The sequence below is a fragment of the Acanthisitta chloris genome, unplaced genomic scaffold (assembly GCF_000695815.1).
Source record: "Acanthisitta chloris isolate BGI_N310 unplaced genomic scaffold, ASM69581v1 scaffold45298, whole genome shotgun sequence".
Taxonomy (NCBI): domain Eukaryota; kingdom Metazoa; phylum Chordata; class Aves; order Passeriformes; family Acanthisittidae; genus Acanthisitta; species Acanthisitta chloris.
Genome location: NW_008689537.1, coordinates 1 through 22147, shown reverse-complemented (window position 1 = coordinate 22147; position 22147 = coordinate 1). Strand labels below are relative to the sequence as shown.

General features: G+C 42.0%; 1 protein-coding gene across 1 annotated transcript; it reads right to left on the bottom strand.

Annotated features, from left to right (window-relative positions):
• Nucleotides 1-16873: 16873 nt before the first annotated feature.
• ZDHHC22 (zinc finger, DHHC-type containing 22) lies at nucleotides 16874-22054 on the bottom strand. Its single transcript, XM_009081415.1, has 2 exons — nucleotides 21493-22054; nucleotides 16874-17278 (listed from the first exon to the last, which is right to left on the bottom strand). The coding sequence occupies exons 1-2, from the start codon at nucleotides 22052-22054 to the stop codon at nucleotides 17013-17015; spliced, it is 828 nt and encodes a 275-aa protein (XP_009079663.1). The 3' UTR covers nucleotides 16874-17012.
• Between the last annotated feature and the right edge of the window lie 93 nt (nucleotides 22055-22147).

Below are 22147 nucleotides of genomic sequence, written 5' to 3'. Positions count from 1 at the left end.
AAAAGTGTTCTTAGTCTGTGTTCTGTCATGTATTTTTTTGTAACTATCCCTGCTGCAGTTGTGGTGCAAGGATGTCTCATAACTCACAGCCCAGCAATACCAAAACTCAGCCAGAGAACTCGGGAGGCAGCATAGGGCTGTGTAATAATGTAGGGCATGTCCAGTGGAGACACAATCTATCAGCTGTGATATCTGTACCATATGACATTTGGCAGGATAGATGTGATGTTACCTTAGGCCATTTATGAAAGAAGAAAAGCTTGTTTTCTTCTGAGCTCCTTACAAGAAGGAGAGGAGGTGGTTCCGTTGTTTAGATACCTGTGATAGGCCTAGAGGTGTGAGGTATGAGAAAGCACATAGAATATTTTTCTTACTTTTCCTAGAATTGTTATTCTGCCTAGAGTGGAGAATTTGAGGTTCTGAAGTGGTTGTCCTAGAAAACAAGATGATGGGCTCAGGCCACCTAGAGATGAAAGAAAGTCAGAAAAAACGAAGCCCAGTCCTAGCTATTTGCGACAAGAAGAAAATTACTCTACTGGTGACCTCTCCTCCATCATATTTCCACTGCTCTGATAGGGAAAAAGGAATAGAAAACTTGCCTTGCAGGGGAATACCCTCTGCCTTAGGGAAACTCTAGCTGATGGAAATCTCTCCTAGACCTCCTGGTACCACATGTATTTTTTCCCCTGACAGCACTGAGGGTGGGCTAAAGTGGGTGTGCTTATAGCTAATGGGCCTTTCAGCTGGTGTAATTTGTATAAATACATATTCAATAAATCTGTGAATAAAGTCCAGCAGCTGGTAGAAATCTCCTACTGGGCATCAGTCCAGACTTAAATAGTATTTACTGAACTAGAAAAATCCCCTCTGGAACTATTGTGCATAAATCTGGGGCCCCTTAGGAGCCATATCCCTAGATGATGGCAAATCTTGACGAAACATCTATTAAAAAAAAAAAGCATATTGAAGTCCCCTAGTGATAAATATGGCATCAGGTACCATTCTGTTCAGATTCTCTTAGCTGCCTTTATTCCTGGAAGCCCTGTTAAAGCTTTAAACAATAAGGGCTTTCCTTTCTTGGCTGTAATGTAATAAAATAGGTGAGCTTGGGAACACGTTGAGACCAGAATAGGTCCTGATTCTGAGCAGGATCTGGAAGTGGTCCAGTAGATCTGAACAGAAACATTAGCCCCTGATTGGAAACCTGTGAGCAATGAAGTCACAGATTTTTTTTTAAGTCTTTGAAGCAGCTAGACTTTATTAGCAAGTTAGCTGTAGACAGCTGTCCCAGGCTGTAGGGTCAGTGGTGTGGCCTGCTGTGGATCAGTTGTTGCTGACAACTAGCAGGCAGGGTAGTTTGGTGGTCAGATAGACTGCTGTTTTTCTATTAAGTTTTAATAAATGTTGGTATTTTTGATTACTTTTACTATGTATTTTTGAAATTCTACTGTTCTAGTTGGAATGTAAATATTTTCTGTACTTTCAAAGTCAGTTGCTAGCTCTGAATACACTAGCCTAAGAACTCTATTATGGAACATGACCTTTTTGCTAAAACTTTACAGAAACAGACTGTGAAATATGAATGAAATAAAGTATATACTTGAAAAGTTTGTGCGTTATTTCAGTGCTGTTAATCTGCAAAGTCCCTGGTTCCAAAGCGTGCTTTAAACATAACTCCACAACAGCATGTTGGCCATGTGGGAAAGTGCAAATCCAAAAGTGATACTATGATATATCTCTCTGAAGAAAGTCATGTGAGCTTAAGGAGTGTGTATGAATTAAAGGGTCTCTGGGAGGAGCATGCATAGAAGAGGCTGTACAGAACTCTAAAAACATATTGCTGTGGGTGACCACTGCCATAGATCTGTCATGAACAACCTGGAAGGATTTTTCCATCTCTGAGCTGCTGTCTCTGTGATGACTGTACATTATGCTCACCGTCTGTGCAGGGTGAACTCCTACGCTGCATCTTAATCCTGTCAGCTGGGTATGCAGAAGTTCTGAATTGTAAAGTAAGGATCTTGGCTACTGAAAGAATTACTTGAGTGAAAAATTTTACACTCTCTCTTGAAGAACCTTCATCAACTAAATCTGTATACCAGCTCTCCACTAAATCACATTTCTTCAAAATGTGGCTGTCTTTACATCTTTGTTCAAAGATGACTCTTGGGGTGAGAGCTAGGTAGCCATGCCCAAAACATGCAGCAGCCTTATCACATGAGATCTTGTCTGAGATACAACAGATTCTGCTTAAAGCTCTTTCTTGGCATTAGCCAGGGCAATAACCTGAATCTCATTGCTTTGTATCCAACAATGAGTGCCCTCATTTGATGTACTTTTCTGAAACTGGAAACTCTGTGTTTACAAATTTTGGATTCGTAAAAGATATGGGTACAATTCATGCAGGAAACTTTCAGGTCTGTGTCTCTTCTGACTAGCTTTTTTCTTTACATGGTGAAGTCTATCTGCAGCATGTCAGGCTTGTTCACCTTTATTTTACTGATGCCGAAAAGGTGAATTGCTTCTTTCAGGTACATTGTATTTGTCTTGTTTTTCTTTGTCATGACACAGTCTGAAAGGAGCAGTACCTCTCCAGGCTTGGGCTGAGCAATCTCCTGGCATGCAAAATTTCTGGCATCGATTAGATTGAACATAGCATGCTGCTACTGCTCTCATTTTCATAATTTCTGGTACACAAGCATGGGGTCCCTCCCTCCCCCCACAATTTTACAGTCTTGCTGTACCTAGGGGATGATGCTTTTAGGCTATGGTGTAATGCACCCCCAACTGTATTGCATGGTCCAATGTGTCCAAAATGCTCATGCCCACTTCCCTTCTTAAATTTACCTCCTTTGAGGTACGTCCATGAGACAAATTTAACTGTTCCAGTGTAATCTGATTCAGAAGGCAGAAGGAAATGCCATGTGTTCAGTCTGCTCTCTTGTAGAGCACTGTTTCCAAGACTTCCTCAAGTTCTTGTGTGAACTAAAGCTGTTTTTAGAAGAAGCATCCTGCATTGATTTGAAAGCTCCTGAGATTAAGAATCCGCCCAAATTGTTCAAAATGTAATTGCTTACTGTTAAAAAGTACCTCTTATATTGAGCCTGAATTTGTCATCTTTCAGTATCCAGCTGTCAGATCTCCTGCCTTTTGTCTGCTAAACTGAAGTGCACACTGTGACATTGCTGCTCTCACTGTAGGCATTTACAAACTGAGCAAGTCATTCTTCAGCTTCTTTTTCAAAGTAAGCAAATAAACTGTCAAATCATTTTGATCCTTTATTCATCAGTGGTACTCTTCTTTGGCTCCTTTAAAATCATTTAAATACATTTTAAATTGGAGCACTAACATAAATAGCAAAACAGGATTGCTAAAAGTATCAACCCTCCCTACTGCTCCTCTACCTCATTTTTATAGCAGTCTTGGCCATGACATCAGATTTGAAGTCTAAATAATCCCTGGGCCTGTTGCTTCTGTGGTTGGTGAACCTCTGTTCCATAAATGTATCTCCACATCCATTTGAATGCAGTTTGCAGCCAGAAAACAAAGCAAACTGGTTATAGTAAGTGACCAGTCGTATTCATTAGTTACCTCTGCTTCTCTCCTTTGAAATTTTTTCATCTGTAGATTTTAAAGGTAATTTTATCCTGTTTATCTTGTGCTTATATTAAACACTATCTTTTCTGTATACAAATCAGAAACCAGTTGCAGCCAGTTAATTTTGTATAATTCTGGCTTCAGTCTGTCATGTGGCACACTGTCAAATGACCAACAGAAGTACAAATACTACATTTGTGTTGGCTTTGTTTTCACCAATTTTTAATTCTAGTTGATCAATATAAGGAGTCAGTTTTATTTGACCAGCTCTATTTCTTACAGGCTTCAGTAATTTCAATTAGTTTTGCTTTCTATGTCCTTGAGTAATCAAAAATTATGAGTTATTCCATCATTTTCTTTCTGTTGTGCAGCTGTGTTAATTTAGATCCGTCTACCTACCCACTGAAAAGCTGATGGTCTATTAGTTCTTCCCTGCCCTCAGTCCTCTGAAATTTTTGCTAGTGGTGTGAAGTTCATTGAAATAGTATTGATGGTCCAGAGACCTTCACAATTAGCTCTGTTAAATTTTTAGTCACAACTTATTCAGACTTGCTGAATTTAAAATGCTTAAGAGCCATTGTTTAAAATGTTCTGAATTACTTTTTGAAGTGGAAATCAAGCTCCTGTCATGATATGAGAGGAATAATACATCTGGCTTTATTCTAATTGCTCAACAGAATTTTTTTTGTGAAATGCTTTTGCCATTCTGCACTGCAGCAATATAATTTCCATCCTGAACTGGAGTGCTGCCAGCACAGATTTCTTCTGCATCTTGTTCGTGTTAAGAAATGGAGGAAATGGGCTTTCCAGGGCCAAAGGGGGAGTTTCATCAACTTCTTAATTGTTTTCCTCATGTTCTTATTGTGATTAAATTAATTGAGTTTAATGGAATTGGAATGCCTCTTACCATGCTTACTTAGGCAATCTTCTTTTCCAAGCAGCAGTAAGGATTTCTTTTTAGGCCACTTATATTTACCAGGACTAAGAAATCTATTCACAGACAGAAAACCAATCCTTATTGTTTTTCAATAGATAGGACTGATTGGAACATTGATGTGCTTTCTACGGAGAGCTCAGGTGTTTTTATTGGAAATGAAAATGTATTTTGGCTGAAAGCTTAAGTGTTTCATGGTGTTAGTCATGGCATTCATTTTTCAATTAATCTCAAGCACTATAGAAATAATCTGGACTGTGAGAATGGGGAAAGATGTTATTTCCCTTTACCCTCATCCCCTTCTCCTGGATTGCTTTGGGTTGCTTGTACAGGAAACAGGACCCCAACTTCGATGAGCGGTTCCATCACCTCATGCTGAAGAAGCAGAAGCCCACACAGCCAACCAAAACTGCTCAGCTGTCTGCAATGGCAGAGGAGACTAACAGAGACATCTTGAGTAAGTGAAGATGAAACAGCATCTCATGAGAAAATGGCTGGCTCAGGGAGTACAAATACCATTTTTTCACCATGTCCCTAAAAATTCTACTTCCAAAATAAAATAAGGGTTTGGTTTGGCACAAAACATTGCTGTGCCAGGTAGGCCTTGCTCTACATTTGCCAGAGTTCAATGCAGTGACTATTTTGTGAAATGAGCAGGGCTTAGTGTGGAAAGTGTGAAATAGGAGTAGTCAGTAGGAAAGTTGTTTTACCCAGGGTGAATGTTAACAAATGACTGTTGTTTTGTGTTCTTGCCAAGTGTTGTCTCCCGTGCAAATGAGGATGCTATACATGTCCAAACATGCTAAGAACTCAGGATAGGATAGTCTATATCAAAGTGAAATTGGCTCTCACTGTTCAGCATCCTGTCACTGACCATGCTTGCAGCCACTTACACAGTGGGGCTTTCTGAGAACATTCTGAAAGTGGGTTGCTGAGATCAGTTGTGTGATAAATGGCCAGAAAGTATTCCAAAACATTTGATTGCGAACGGATTGTGCAAGGACAAAAGTATGAGCTTGAAGATAATCATCTAAGTAGTGAAACGCCTCCAGATGTGTAATGGGAGCTGCAGCAGGCCCAAACTGGGACAGAGCAGAGCAGATAACTGCAGTGTGGGTTATTGCTGTAGTGTTCATGGTCTGCAGTGGCAGCGTTGGGGGATACACTGTTGTAGTTAAGAGAGACAGTGTCATTCAGAGATATTGGTGCACAGATAAACTAATGGCCCTGACTAGCTTTCATCGGTTCAAAATTGCACCATTAGCAAGTTTACAGATGACACAAAGCTGGGGGGAAGTGTCAATCTGCTGGAAGGCAGGAGGGCTCTGCAGAGGGACCTGGATAGGCTGGAGAGATGGGCTGATTCCAATGGGATGAGGTTTAACAAGGCCAAGTGCTAGTCCTGCACTTTGGCCATAACAATCCCATTCTGGGCCCCTCAGTTCAGGAGGGACATTGAGGTGCTGGTGTGAGTCCAGAGAAGAGCAGCGAGGCTGGTGAAGAGACTCAAGCACAAATCCTATGAAGAGAGGCTGAGGGAGCTGGGGTTGTTTAGCCTGGAGAAGAGGAGGCTCAGGGGAGACCTTATCACCCTCTACAACTACCTGAAAGGAGGTTGTAGTCAGGTGGGGGTTGGTTTCTCCCGGGCAATCAGCAGTAGCACAAGAGGGCACAGACTCAAGCTCTGCCAGGTGTAGTTTAAGTTAGATATTAGGAAGAAACTTTTTACAGACAGAGTAATCAGCCATTGGAATGGGCTGCCCGGGGAGGTGGTGGATTCACCATCCCTGGAGGTTTTCAAGATGAGACTGGATGTGGCACTTAGTGCCATGGTCTAGTAACCATGGTGGGGTTGGACTTGATGATCTTTGAGGCCTTTTCCAACCTGGTTCATTCTATGAAAATCAGTCTGGGTGGTCTGGACATTGTGCTTCATAGCCAAAGCCATAGAGTCTATTTCTTTGGAAGCCTGGGATGCAAAGGTCAAACTCACCTGCACATTAACATTGTTACCCTGTTCATTTTTTCTGCAGCCAAACTTAAAACAGTGATGTCAGGTGAAGGACAATGATGCACTGCCTCTGACTGATCGTGGAGGCAGCAAAGTTATGGGAGAGATTATTGCAGTTTCTCAGGCTTGCCTTTTTTCAAATTCCACTGCTTCTCAGCACCTAAACACCCACCAGCCTGAGACACTACAGCCATCTGATGTGAAAGAGGTTAGTCTATCTGTGAGCTTTGTCGGGTGAGTGGAAGAACATGAATGCCAATAAAATAAAAATCCCAAATTCCTGGTAGCAAGATTACTCCCGGATACCACTTTTCCTGTTCCATGACCTTACAACATGTTTTTCCAGAGATTGACACCTTAGAGGAGTATCACATTCTTGTTTCATCTCTGTTCTGGCAGTTGGCTCAATAACAACCAAGTGCTCAGTAGCTATGCAGAGATTCACTATTTCTTCTTAAAATATAACAATAACAGGCCACTGCCTGCATTTCACATTAGTATGGGGAAGGGAGGAAAACACCCCATTGTTCTCCATATTTTAGCTTATCTTTGGGCATGCTTTTGTAATTTCTTCATCACACCCTGCTCTGATGCAAGATCAAGGACTCTTAGCACATCATTTTTCAGTAAATGGGCTACTGCATCCATTTTAGGTCCCTTCAAAATATAAATGTGACTAAAAATAAGTGTCTATTTGTCTGAAATTGTTCTGTTTGGAATGAGAACAAATATAGCAGCACTCAATTCTTGACTCTTCTCACACATTTCCATGGCACCCAAGGTCCAGGTGAGAACTTCTCTAACCTAAGCACAGGTAGCAGCATGAAATTGATATTGGCAATTGTGTTCACACTGAATGTCCAGCAAGTGCCATTAGCACTGACATGTCTGACATGCTTCTGGACTTCTTTGGTTTTTGAGATTTGCCCTGGTCTCTTTCTTATCAGCTCAAAAAAGATCTTGACAAAGAAGTGATAGATATGATGTGTAGCTCTCAATCTTACTTTAGTGATTACTATTAATGTTCAGTATTTCCTTGGCATGAGAAACTATTTGTTTTAAATCATAGACTGTTCTTATTGCACAGGAATTTTCCATTGCTTTTCTACAGTCTAAATTGTCATATCAGGTAGAATATAAAATAAGAGAACTTTGAGTGAGGGACTGGTTGCCATATGGATGACACCTAAAATCTTGGCAAATTTGATAGGAATAAAGTGGAAAAAGATGAAGTAAATTCCACAAAATTAAAGTAGATGGCAGCTGTTAGTAAAGGAGAAAGAGAACAAAGGCGAAGGAAAAGAAAAGAATACTTAACACCAATGTTACCAAATATTTTTCTCACAGATGCATGAAAATAGATTTTAAGGTAACCATCCACACAGTATCCTGAATCAGTTTTTCAGATTTCTTTTTTAAAGTCTGAACACTATTTTTAAACACAAAGATTATTTTTCCCATTTGATTCACATGTATAGACTGAAATGTATCCTGATGGCAGAGATGAGCTCACTTGCTGCTTTAATTGAGTGCTTGCTCTTCTCCCCTGCTCTCTCCTCCAGCCAAAAAGTATGCTGTAGGCTTAAATTTGTGCCTTTAATCCTGCAAATCACACCCAGCTCGAAAGCACTTGGCACCAGCATTGCTACTGCTGCATGAAATAATTCAAACAATAACATATGGATGGAATTGAGATGGCCCCAGGCTCAGTTTCTTTTCTCCCCTTGTGGAAGGCACTTTGATCTTCTCAGCTGTAAAACGAGAAAAGCAAAACTCGCTCCCTATTATAAAGTGCTTTAAGCTTCTTGTATAAGAATTGCACCAACACGTCATGGCTCTGGGATGTCATGGTTCTGATGCTGGATTGTCTAAAGGCTGAGCAGCTATGTGGTTATACTAACCTACATTTTGTTTCATGTTAGTAACTTACACTAATACACTCACTGGGTTAATTTCCCCTAATGTATTTCCACAGGTGAGTATAGAGACCAGTTTCTTGTGGTTTGGAAAACTAAAAGGAAGAAATACAAGGGGTTTAAAATCTCTACTTCTATGCCTATGCAGGGAAACGTTTATAAATATCTCAAAGTTGATAAGGCTAGGGGAATAGAGAGAGTGTTAGTTGGCTCTGTTGCAGACAGTAAGAATCCTCTTGTGGTGTAAGCAGACATCTGTCTTGCCCCACTCATGTATTAATTCATGCCCACACATGTCACTTTCCTCCCCAGCATGTAAGCCTGTTCATGTAACTGTAGTATTGCAATATGTGAAACTGGGGTCAAAAGCCCAGAGGCTTATCAGATGCTAAATTTTTTTCTTTAAGAAGTTACAGTATTTGAAACCAGAAAAATGCCCTCTGCAGTCTGGGGAGACAATGAGCACTGCAGTCCAACCAACACAACTGCGAAACACGTGAGTAAAATGAAGGGTGTGAGCAGTGTAGCTGCATTTATGGGACTGTCTATGCTTAAAGCTAAGAATATACTCAAATAGCTTTTTTTTCCTGGGCTGAGCTACAGTGCTCTGCAACTAGTACGACTGAGTGTTCTCATTATTGTCTCTTCATCCATGAAGCTTCTGTCCTGCTTGCTTGCATGTGTTTACACAGTTTGCACAATTTTGTTGGAGAGACACTGGGATTTGTCAAAGCCCAAGGTGAAAACGACAAGGACATAGGATTTATGAGGACTAACTTTTGAGACAGTGTAAATTTCTGAACTCATCTCAGATGGCTTGTGATCTGTAGCAGTGCATGAATGACTGGAATTTCTGTATGCCTTTAAGAATCTTTAGGGGCCCAGTCTTGCTATTTGTGCACCTATATAATCCAAATGATTCGGCCTTCCTCCCCAAATTCACATTTGTTAAAAGACTTGACTTTTGGCTAGTTAACTGCAAAGGAATTCTTTTCTCTGATGTAGTACTGGAGACTTCTGACCGCCAGAGTAATGCTTCTTATGCCTCAGGGACTTCCTATGGGGAGTGAAAATCCATAGAGCCTCTTAACACTTCAACTTAAATATGAACCTTAATTTAAGGCTTTTGCTGGAAACTTAAATTATGTATTGGTTACATTTCCACTGGGGTTTCAGTAAGTAAATTTTATCAAACTAGTGTAAAAGATCATTCTAGTTGATTCATAAATAATGATAGCTGAGCTCATGAAATGTCTACTTCTCCTCTTTGGTATTTCCCAGATAGTGTGAAGGTCTCCCAATTCTTCCATGTCAATCTTTTTTTTATATGACCTGCTGTGTTTTACAAAAATGTTTCCATGTATTAGATTTGGATGGAGAGGGAGAAGGATCAAGAATAAAGAAGAAAAAAAAAAGAATATCTTAAAATTAGGTCAGAATTCAAATGTGATTTTAAATCTATTATGGCATCTCGGCTTGCATGTCTTTATGTAGCTGCTCTATTTGAGGGTCATTCTGGCAGTACCTGAGAGTATAAAAAAAAGAGTAAAAACATAAGCAGCTTGGATATCTCTGAGTCCTATTCAAATGCTGAGAAATATCATCACAACTTACTATTGAATGAAAACTACTTTAGGGATATAAAATTGTGACATTCTCTGCTGTCTGTCAATCATTGCTGTAGCATTTACAAACAGAAACCATATGGTAATCATGGTCTAATTCCATGTTTATGAAGAGAAGACCAAAACACTGGGTTTTGCTTCTTTCAACACATATCATTTATATATATATAACTTTATTTGCACAGTTATTTGTGTTTCATGTTAGTTCTGTTAGCACTGGTCCTAATAAAGATTTTGAACCCAGCTGAGATGGCACAAAGTGCAATGCATAATAGAAAACCATAGCTCCTCTTGGATTAACCTTGAGCAACTGTCTAGATAAGAAGTGGTTTATTTTTCCCCACCATTTTCCAGCAATAGCAGGCAGTTCACTGTGCTTTACCCTGTTTGTTCTGTATCTCTCTGGATATGAAGATTTCAGCTTCTCCCAACCCAAGTTTATTCTAAGGGCTGACAGTGGAAGAACCGCTATGTGGAAGTATTTCCTGAAATGTTGACATATCATTTCCTTTTCTTAAACTGAACTCTGTTTCTAGTTGATGCTTGTTTGTCCAACAAGAATTATTTCTCCCACTCTCCAAAATATATGGATGGTTGTTGCATTTTCCTTACATCCACTTTAGCTATTATTTTCCAAGTAGAGAACAACCATTTTTTAAAAATCTTACAAATCCACTTCTCAGCTTGTTAATCATTTACGGCTTTCCTGTGAATTCCATCTGGTTGACTAAAGAAGGCAAAGCTGAACATAATATTCCATGTCTTTACTGCATGAGAGAATGATGGAAAAGGTTTATTGTAAATTTTTTTTGCTTCAAGTTCATCTTCATATGCAGTCTGAAGTGCTGCCATCTTATTCTGCAGGCTCATAGTGAGTTGGTATGTCATGCTATAATTTGCAGGCCAGGTTGGCATGCCCCTTCACATATTTCACACTTTGCTACACTTTTCCCATCACTGTAATATATATCCTAATGAGCCCCTGCTGAAATTCATCCTTTCCCAGTCAGTGCCAATAGGTGATTGGATGACACTGGACAAGTTTTGGCCAAATTAGTTCATACAGAGTAGTCCATACACAAAGCCAAAAAGAGATTGTCAAGGAGAGAAATCTGGTGTTGGCCTCCAGCCTGACAACAGAATTTTTTCTACTCCATACCTGGATCTGATAGGAAGCTTCTGTGTTACAGCAAACATTCTTACCTGAGCTAAGGGGCTTTTAGTGTCCTGTTGACAGCCTGGGTAGTAACATTTCTTTCTGAGCTGATCCTATCTCTTGCAGCAGGGCATTGGCTCTGCCCAGGCTAACTGTGCCTGCCAGCTGCATTGATTATATAGTCAAATTTCTGACGCACTTGTCTATCCTGAAGCAATGGCGTGATCTGAGGTGGTGGTGGTCTGAATACATACACCTGGAAAACTCCCAGTTCTGGGAGCCAGAAACCGGGTCTTAAAGTCTGATTTGAAATTTCACCTTTCCTCCTGGCATGAAATTATTACAAGGTTTTTTGACCTTTCTTTTCAGAGCTTTAAAAGAGATTTTACAGCTCCATGAACTGCATCACTGATAGCTAGGTAGAACTTCGTTGCCACATTTTGCTTTCTTAGGCTTCTTTCATGACTTTGTATTCACAAATTGACTTATTTCCTTGGATGGTTAGTGACAATGGAAGCATAAAGGAAGACATCTAGAGCTGTCAATAAATTGCAGTCTACTGCATACTAGTTCAAAGACATCAATAGATCAGTCCAAAAGAGTTTTTTATACTCTATACTGTGGCTTGAAGAGAAAAGCAAAACTTTCTTTAGTATAATAAACTGCTTGGTGAATAAAGGCTTTTCTCAGACAAATCCATCCCACTCTTACAGGTGTTCCCTGTTTGATGGTAAAGACAGACTAAGCAAAACAGCAGAAATACAAGCCAGAGGCTGTGCATTCCCCTAAGCTGGCAGATATACAGTAAAATCATTCGCAAATGAAACTTATACACACAGAGCTTGCTATTGCTATCCACCACCTTGCCTCTTTTGAAGTGAACTGATCAACATGCTCCATTTATTTTCAATTAACAGCAATTCTGGAACTACTATTAAGGTGACTGACGACATGTTAAATGAGGCACTGTGCAAACAGTGCATTTTTTTGTAAACATCTGGGAAGACTAGAAGATTCAGGCTCCGAAAACCTTAAGGCACATGGGACTGGCCTGCCTGGGCTCTGACATCACTTGCCAGTTAGATTCAGTAGGACAACCAATACTAAAAGGTCTTTGGTGTAATAAAGCCAGGATTTAAGAGGACTGAAGCACTATTTGGTCCACATTTGCTGACTTTTGCTGTAATCTCCAAGGATTCTTTCTTCCCCTGGCTTTCTGGAAAAGAGCTGGAAAAGCAGAGAACCCACATATGGACACATAGTTATTAGAGACCATATTACTGTTTGTTAAGTTGCCTGATGTTGTGTTTCCATAGATTTGAGTATCTAGCAGGGCACAGAGACTCTACATATGCTTTAAAAATTCTTCTCCCTTTATTTATTTATATTGAACAAGTAGGTCATTACTCCAACCATGATAGCTTTAGCTAGTCTTTAAATAACTCAAAGAGAACAGTATAGACTCTGCTGCTGCTACTTACGGCTTCTACCCATGCATCTCCTGCTTAAAACATAATTTGCTGTTCAAGAGGGAAAAACCCTTTTGGCTCTGCTGAGGCTTTGACTTTTTTGAGCAAAAAGTGATTGGCAATGAGTTTTCTTAACTTTCTTTGTGTCCATTCAGTCAACAGGCAATGAACGTAACTTGAATTCTGTTGTCATAACTCATACTGTCTGATGTCTCTCTTCATCTTGCACACATCAAATCACTTCTGCTCTCACTGGGGCCACTTTCTCTGATTGCTCTCTTCTGGCTGTTTTAAAGACAGGTGCCCTAAGCTCTGACCTCTGCTTTTCTTTCTCTCAGTCCAGGACTGCTCATCCTCCTCCAGCTATCTCCTTACAGCTAATGAGTCTCCTCACTCATTTAATCTGTCTCCTTGCAAGTATTTTTAGAGTGTGATCATCTCCCTTGAGTTGGCTATTTCTTAAGATAAATGCTATTTCACGTCATCATTTCTCCTATGTTCCCTATGCCTTATTACTTGAGATTCTTATGTTTTAACTCTATATCCTCTGAGGATATCTGATGAAGACATTTTGCATGCAGGCCTTGAGGGCTGCCCAATAGTGTAGTATGAAGAGGAACACCATCTACCACTTAGTTTGTATGAGATTCTTACTATACATAAGAACAGACTTCTGGTTTATTTCCCAGTTGCATCCCCTACACTGTCATTGCCAAGACTTCTGAGACATTTTTTCAGGTAGTTACACTTAAAATAGACAAGGCACTAAGCAAAAGTCTGTGGGTTCTGTGCAAGGTCTTAAGCAACAGCGAGCTTTTACTTCAGCCACTAGCATTATCAGAGAAGGAATGATACTTACCTGAATTTCCAAAGCCAGAGAAGCCTTAAGTGCTTTATTTTTAAAACCTTTGTAAGTATTAGACATTGTCACACAAAATCATGTTCCAAAATATATTTGCTATTGCAGCTGCTATTTAATAAAATGAAAATAAATAATGACTTTCTAAGCACAGAAGATGAGAAGCTTTTATTACTTCTCCTTAGAAGACTTTAGAGCTATTGAACAAATTTAGAATTTGTGACATTGCCATTGAGTTCAGCCTTCATTTACTAAATCACAGCTAAGAGCAAAGGTTCTGTTCATTTGTTGAGCTCTGGTACATTTGCTTGCCAAGGATTTATGTAAGTATAGAAAGGTATGACAAGGAAGGGATGTCAGGGCAGCTGAATAATTAAAGAACTACTCTCAACTGTTCCTGCAGAGCCACTACTCTACCCCAAACAGGGCAGTCTACACACTTGGGAATGAGCAAAGAAATAAGCCAATATACAGGGTCAGTCTAATGTTACATTTTTATAGCTCTTTCTGTCCCAGAGGATCATAACTGTAAAGGCTGTATCCATCTGAAAGTCCCACCACTACTGCTGAAATCCAGTAGTTTGCTGCAAAGGAACCATTTAGCTGCATAAAATGGTGATCTAGCAATTTACATCCAGAAACAGATGTGTGACAGGAAGAACAGTTGTGCAGGACTGTGCTGCATTGACTCAGACTGGGATCCATCTGTGCTTCTGCAAGACTGGAACTCTGTGGTGAGGGCACAGGCAGCTATGACCCTGACACAGGGGCCAGGCCTGATCCAACCCTGATGTGAAGAGAAAACAGGCTTCATGGGCAACTAATCCTGTTGTACTGGATGGATTCCAACATTGCAGAGTGGCCCACCAAAACTCTGAGTTGGTTTGCCCTTCTCAGAGCGTGTGGCCCCAAAGAGCTTAGAGCCCGAGGCACTGTGGCAGCAGGCACTGAGTGCCTTGAGCTGCCCAAGACTGCAGTGTCAATCAAATGTCAAAAGTAGAGGGCAAAGATGTCAAACCATAATTTCTGCTGATGGGAGGCAGCTGCTGGCTGAAATGTTCAGAGCCTGTTGCCCTTAAGTATAAAAAAGAGAAGTTGGATCGGTGAGTGTGGAATAAGAGTAATCCTGGGAATCCTTCCAAGGCAAGGTGTATGGCACAAGACTCTGGCTCTGGTTCCAGCATCAAGGTGACTGTCTGCTCACCTTGATGCCATTTGCCAGTAAGGAATAATGTGTGTCATGATTCTGTTTGTGGATGATGATAATAGCTTAATTTTCCCATAGCTTTCAGTTGAGGTTGATATTGTAATTTATAAATAGAAATTAAAATGGGCCTGCAAGGTAGTTATTAGATGCATTTTTAGATTTGTCATTACATTAAAGTAGAGAGGGTGAAAAGGCTTGTCCAAAATCACACAATCAATTATTAGCAAAGCCAATAAACAAATCCTAACTTCTTCTTCCAACGTGTCTGTGTGTATGCTGTAACAAATGTACAGAGACAGCTAATGACAGCTGACTGTCAAAAAGCACAATACGGCTCATGAAAAAAACCAGAACACTTTTTATTGTTCTCTGTTAGTGAAAATACAGCATATTACACATGGAAACAGCGGTGTGTTCATGTGGACACACAGCATGGAAGGATGTATATCCTATATGTTTTAATTATCCAGCTAAGGGGTTTTCCAGTATATTTTCAAGGTTACTCTGCTCATCACAATGGACTTTGTTATTGATTCAAACATGTATTCAAGTGTGAAGCACTGAAAGATGATTTCAAAGTTTGTAGGAATGAGTGCCTCTGTTCTGGCTTGTGAGACACGCAAGGATGAAAGCAAGGTGCATTCCCTTCCCTGGGATGCACTGAGAGCATTTCTGAGGAAGAAATAACATTTTTCACGGCTTGTCAGCATACTCTCCAGCCTGTTAAATGGAAGCAATGGATTCCTATCCAGCCTACATAAGCCGATGCAGTTTGCCAAAACAGGCTGCACACTGCAGCTGCTGGGGAATCCAGTGCTATGATCCTGGTAGAGATGTCATGGTATCCTTTCTTAAGGCATCTGTTAGCATAGGATCTCAGCACTGATCTCATGGGCTGTTGCTAGAGCTAGAAAACAACTGAAACATTAAGTTGATTAATCCCTGTAGTAATTCTGTCAACCTCCTTAGTGGAGTTATAACATGGATGAATTTACCCCTCTGCAGCAATACGAGAGGGAATTGCCCTGGAGAACTTGTAACTACAGTGTGGCAGGGATGTCTGAGATAAATATTTTCTGTTTGTTTCAGAGCAAAGTGAAGTGTCCTGATGGGCTGGAAAACCTCACTGTCTTCTGGGATTTTGAACTCTTCACAACACTAATGGTGCAGGTGTCTCCTGCGAGAGGGTGATGCATCAGGGCTCTGACACAGCAGCAAGGATCTTGGCACCCTCCCAACTGCTTACTGTGTGTCCACACTTCCCTCTGTCTCTCTCCCAGGCACACATAGCCTGCCTCATCACACAGCTTCTCAAACACAGCATTTTCATTCACCTTTGCAGTTTCCTCTCCTTGCACCTCCATCTGATCATGATTTATCTGCTTGCTGCTCCCTGTGTCATTGGACAAAGGACTGCTAAAAATAAGTAGCAGAGCTACAGTCCTGACATATCATTGTATAGGGAGCAGATCAAGAACAGAAATGTGAAATTCTCAATTCCTCTTTGTTTTCCTCCTGATTTTCCAGCCTGTGGAGAGAAGGTTTACCTGCTGCATTAGCCATTTACATAGCCTGCTCCTAGGGCAGCTTGATTGCATTGCATTTCTGTCATCAAGGGCTACTCAGTACTGTGAATCATAGAATCATATCCAGAGTTGGAAGGGACCCACAAGGATCAGATAAGTCCAACTCTTGGCCCTGCACAGGACAACTCCAAGAATCGCACCGTGTGCCTGAGATCATTGTCCAAACAATTCTGGAACAATGCACTCACTGAAGAATGCTCTCATGTGAAGTTACCTCCAGTACGTGAGAGCCAAAAAGGCACTCCACAAACCCCTTCCTCCCAAGGAACAGACACTCTTTTTACAGTCTACCACAACAGCCCAGGCTCTCTGAAAGCCCCTGCTGTGGTTTGTTAGGACCACATAGGGTGACTAATGGGGCTGGGGGCTGGAGGAGTTGGGCAGGAAGCCACAGCAGGGTCTGATGGATTTTTCTGATAGTTTCTTGCCACATATGCAGATGCAGTGATGTGACTACTAAGCTGCAGTATCTCTTCACCTACCTGGTTTGTTAATAAGCTAAATTTATTCAGTTTGATAGCCCACCCCTTTCTCCCACAGTGGCTGCAAGCCCGAGAGATGGAGTAGCCCAGCTCTTTAGTGATCCAGGAGACAGTGGGAGAGAACAGGGGAGGTGTTGCGTGCATGGCATGCATACAGACGCAGAGGGATTTCATTTTTCTTTCTGCCTACAGTAGTCACTTCCCACGTCCAGCACAGGGATGAGAAGTCCTAGAAGCCACTTCTTGCCAAAGACCTCTTGCAGGTTCTCCCTCCAGGGCCGGGCTCTTACCACCATCCCTTTCCGCACCTGGTACCGTGTCTGCCCACGCAGGATCAGCAGCATCTGGTGGCAGCAGAAGCCAGCGCAGGCCAGTCCAATCCCAAGCCAGAGGTAGAGCATGAGGATGACAAACATCTCAGAGCTAAGGAGAGCTCCTGCAGATCAAGAGAAAGAAAGAGGTTAGACACCTCACATGCAAGTGTAACACAGCCCCGAGAACTGACAAACCACCTGTGTTCTCTGACCATAAGTGGGGTAAGATAGGAGCAAGACAGGCTGGTAGCTCTAACTATGTGAAATTATTTCCTTCATAGTGGATGCCACTGGGGAAATACTAAAATGATAATGGTCACTGTACACTTCTCCTTTTGCTGTTAATGTGAGAATTTAGATTACAGGGACAAATTCAGCCAGAAGTGAAGCATGTCTGTAAGGCCCCAGCACTGTTTTGAAGAATGATTAGTTTAGATAAGGATTTACCTGCTCATCGCAGTGAATCTAAGATTTCTAGAATTTCAAAAAGAGATGTGGGTCCTACAGTATATAGATGCTTCTAGAAGCCTTACTGTGTGTATTAATACAAGGCAAAAGATTTGGGTTTTTTCCCCTCTGTTTTCTCTCTCTCTCCACTATATGTGTATGTGTATATATCTGTATATAAAAATGTTAAAAAAGAAAAATATATCAGTAATTACTTTCCTACCATTGAGCAAAGGCAGTTTTCACATGAATGCAAGAAAGAAACAGAAACCTTTCCAAAATATGATCCAAATTCCTTTTTAAAAGCTTCAGCTAGAATTCACAAAATACTCTGAACCTCCTAATTCAACGGGGTGGGTTTTTTACTGTATATTTACGATGAACATATTTAAACACAAGTATTCTGTAGGCCCTTTCCTCTACACAGATGTTAGAACTCTTTCTGGAAAATATTAATATAATAGCAAGTATCACTGGGTGACCTTTCAGTGTGTAAGCAGATCTAAGCCCATTCATACAATATTCCCTGTGTGCCCATATGATGCTTACACATGTATTTTGTGTACATTGGTATATTATTAAACACCCATATTTACACACAGGCACACAAGGGAAATGAAATGTCAATGCTGGTATAAATAGCCAATAGCTGATATCCTCTCACTGGTTTCTGCAAGGTTTAGAAATGCAGAAGCTCTCATGTGCTCCCATCCCTCCAGAAGACACGGGGCAGGCAGGCCCAGGCAGGTGAAAGCTCTGATTGCAATATGGCCCTACAAAAGCAATTTTGATGGAGCAGGGATTGCATGGACAATAGAGGTGTGCTGTCTGAAACAGGTACATCGCTGCTTCAGGTTTTAAGTTCAATGCAAGGGTCACTGGATATGTGTATCTTGCTTCACTTTTGCAGAGGGCTGGATTAGGTGATATCATCTGGTTTTGCAATCTGTGAATCCCAGCTTCTCCACCTGGGAGTGCTGTAAGAGAGAGATTGGAGCAGGCTACTCTGAGGATGATGTGTAAGGACACAGACTACAGCCTCAAGCTGCCTGAGATTGTCCTCACTTGAAAACAGCACAGGAGTCATTCAGTTTTCTTCCTAAATGCAATGTCATCTTTCCCTTCTTATTAGATCCCATTCAGCTCAGTGGGCTCTGTATGCAACACAGCAAGAGCAGAACAAGCCCCTTAGGATAATGATAAATACTCACACCAATTCTGTCAGAATAACTTAATCCACCAGGTAGGAAGCCCAGAGCCAAATATGGGCCTCTCTGTCCCTGTTTTCCCGGACCAGAGTGTGACAGACATTTGTTCTTTCCTACAGCTGATACTCAGATGGGATATGGAGAGAGACAGCTATTTTCTTTAGAGCCTTTGCAGGGCAGCTGTAAGCTTTATTTATATGAGCTGCTGAAATTCAACATCCAGAAAGTAATTACACTTGTTTCCCCTTGCAAATATTAAGCATCTCTGGGCGATCCTTTTCAGCTACATGGATTTTTTAACCTTTTCTTCAGTTTACCTACACAAAACATTTTCTATAATTTCTTTTGTGGATCCAATCTGACCTGTGTTTACAAAAACTGCTTTCCATTTGTCCCTCATCACCACAGTCCCTTTTAGTCTAGGATTCACTTTTGCACTAAGTGACCTGGTATGATCTCAAGCTTATTGCCATACATTATCCATGCCAGAAAAGCTGAATCACAGGCTGCAATTACAGACTTTGGGTCAGATTCTGAAATCCATGCCTGAGAACAGACTGGGCAGAATGAGCCAACTGAAAATTTTCCCAGCATGAAAAGTAGGGAACACTTCATTGACATAAGACCAGCACATTCACCCTTCACCCTCCTCTGCTCCTTCTGCAGTACAGTGGGCTTGATGGAGAAGAAGAAAGGTAAAGTCTTTTCCCTGCTGTAGCAGTTCTCTGTTTGTATCATACAACAACCCTTAAGTAATAGCTGTGTTAGCTGAAAATACTGTGTGGGCAGCCCTCCCAGGTAACTATTCAAGAACGTGCTTTTCTTTCCTGAAATAGAGGTTAAATGTGCTGGTAGAAACCCAGTAAGCCCTTTCTCCCAAGCAATCAAGACACCACATGCCTGTACATTGCTGTGTGAGGCAGTATATCTCATCTCAGGTTTGGTGGGAGCTGCTTGGAGCTGCTGCCTCTCAAGGGTGTTCTGGCTCCCATCCCTGCACCCAGCCCTGTTGAGTCCCACTCAAACACTGCCCACATGCTGTCTTTGGCACTGCAGTTGCTGACACCAGAGCTGGGGCACTTCAGTGGCTCTGCAAAGATATGCCAGGACCCAGCTTGGTGCAGATGAACCCTCAGAGTCAGAGAGAACTAATTCCTTGATAATCTCCTCCCACATCCCTGCTCCCCCTCCCAGGCTGCTGTGCTGAGCAGAGCTTAGGCACAGGGGAAAATCATTCCCAGTGTTTTTAATGCTAGTGAAGCTCATGCAACTCCATTTACAAAAATTCTTCTAGTTGGAAAAATGACTCCATAAAAATGCCATGGCAGGATTTCGTGTTTATTGTCTCTCAGTGATTACCATGACAAATCTGCTAATTTGCCAAGTAGAGAGATATTTGTTTGTTTTCAGACGACAACCCTGCAAAGCCAGCCTGGAATCTGAAAAGCAAGCTGGTGCCTTTCTGGCTCCTGCATCCCCAGCAGTGGAGACTCCACACTCAGATCATAATCAACACTTCTAGTGACAGTGCATAAGCCAAAACAGACTCCCTTCTTACTGAGCTCAGCTGAATCTGCAAAGCTAAAATATATGGGATACCTATTTTAGTCTAGCAAAAACTGATCTAAGTGTGCAGGGCATGAGCTCAGTAGGGGGGAAATGGCATTTTCTGCAGTCGCTTTCAGGGCACACTAATAGTCTAGGCTGTCTGCACAGTCCCTTCTCTGAGGCCATGTTCTGTCTAGCTCTTGGGTTTGGACAGAAAAAGGTTTGAGGTTGGAGAAGCTGAGGGTGTATTGAAAGGTGAAGAGGCCAGACTGGAAGAGCAGAGGATGAGTTATGGGAGTAAAATCAGGAGGGGGAAGGAGAAGGGTTGCGGAGATTTATTGGGAAAGAGGAGAAAGGGGAAGAAGCAGAAGGAAGAGTAAGGAATGGCAGCTAGGAGAAGGTGTTATTTACTTTTGATGTGGAGCTCTTACAAAGAGCAGGCACAGAGAATTTATCCTGATTCTCTGTGGACTTTTATCCCAGACTGGGGTCACAAGAGAGGTGTGCTAATCATGCCACATTAATGACTCTCTCAGTTTCTGTTGCTTGAGCCCAAATTCTCCTGTTCTGGAAAGATAAAAAGATCTCAGTAAGCTTGTGCTGCCAGGAGGCAGGAGGTGGGTGATAGTGGAGGGGGTGAGTGGACCTGGATAAAAGAATGAGGATATACCTGCTGGGATATGGGAAACCTGCAGATTTGTAGGATACAAAAACCTACAAACTCCCCCAGCTCTGTCTGTAGGACAGGCAAAAGATCCCCCACACCTGCAGTATAATGAGTGAAATCTATCCATGTGGGACATCTTCTCTGTGTAATTGCAACACATGCTCTGCACAACAGATAGCCCTATTCTATCACCAGCAAACTGGTTATGGGATGTTTTCCAGAGCCTCATGCTCTGGCTGTAACCTGCAGTGGGTCCTGGCTCCTATTTCAGGGGAAGCAAAGTCCTTTGCAAAGGCTGTCTCTAGCCTTCAAAGGAGGCTCTGTTGAGCACAGTCAATTGCCCTCTTGCCCACTTCCCTATTACCCCTCCACACACACGGCTCACCGAGGAAGATTTGGTCCCCTCCCCATCCCAGGAGCCCTGGAGGAGGAACACACTCCTCATCTCTGAGGAAGAAGTCCTTACCTGAGAAGAACTGGCTGATGGAGTGAGGCAGAAGAGTGAGGAAGGCCAGTGGGTCCGCAAAGGACATGGAGAGTGTAGCAGAAATGTAAGCCATGCCTGCCACCAGGGAGTCGAGGCAAGCCAGGGAGGTGTAGAGGCAGAACATAATGAAGTTTCGCATGTTCCTGCTCCCGATGCAGTTCCCTGTGAAGAAACAGTGGTGGTCATGCCTCTGGGTGACTCTGGCACACAGTCTACAGAAGTGAGTGCTGGGCAAGGCTGAGCCAGGGGACCTGCTTCCATCCAGCCAGTCCGCCACCACTTCAGCTCCTTTGCCCAAGTTTAAGCCCTTGCCCAAATCCTCGGGGGAGTTCTGGATCACAAGGATGTAGTTGCCCAGGGCATTAGCTGAGAGGAAGAGGAAGAGGGCCCCATGCAGCAGAGCAGGAGAGAGTAGTGAGGTGGTGGAAGGGTCTCTGAACATGCTGGGGATGAAGAGAAGGATCTGGAGGACGAAGGTCACTAGGGAGATGCACAAGAAGTAGGCTGGAGCGACAACATTGAGCAACCTGAGAACTAGCATTGTGAATTACGTTCCTGCGGGGGAAAGCAAGGAGAGAAGGAACATCACCGCTCCGGCTGCACACTTCATCCTTCCATTTCCTGCCGGGTCCCG

Excerpts from the sequence above, each read along its gene's own strand:
- ZDHHC22 (XM_009081415.1), bottom strand. The coding sequence starts at position 22,054 with ATGCTAGTTCTCAGGTTGCTCAATGTTGTCGCTCCAGCCTACTTCTTG. Across the intron at positions 17,279-21,492 it reads CATCAGCCAGTTCTTCTCAG|GAGCTCTCCTTAGCTCTGAG; the intron begins GTAAGGACTTCT and ends CTTGATCTGCAG.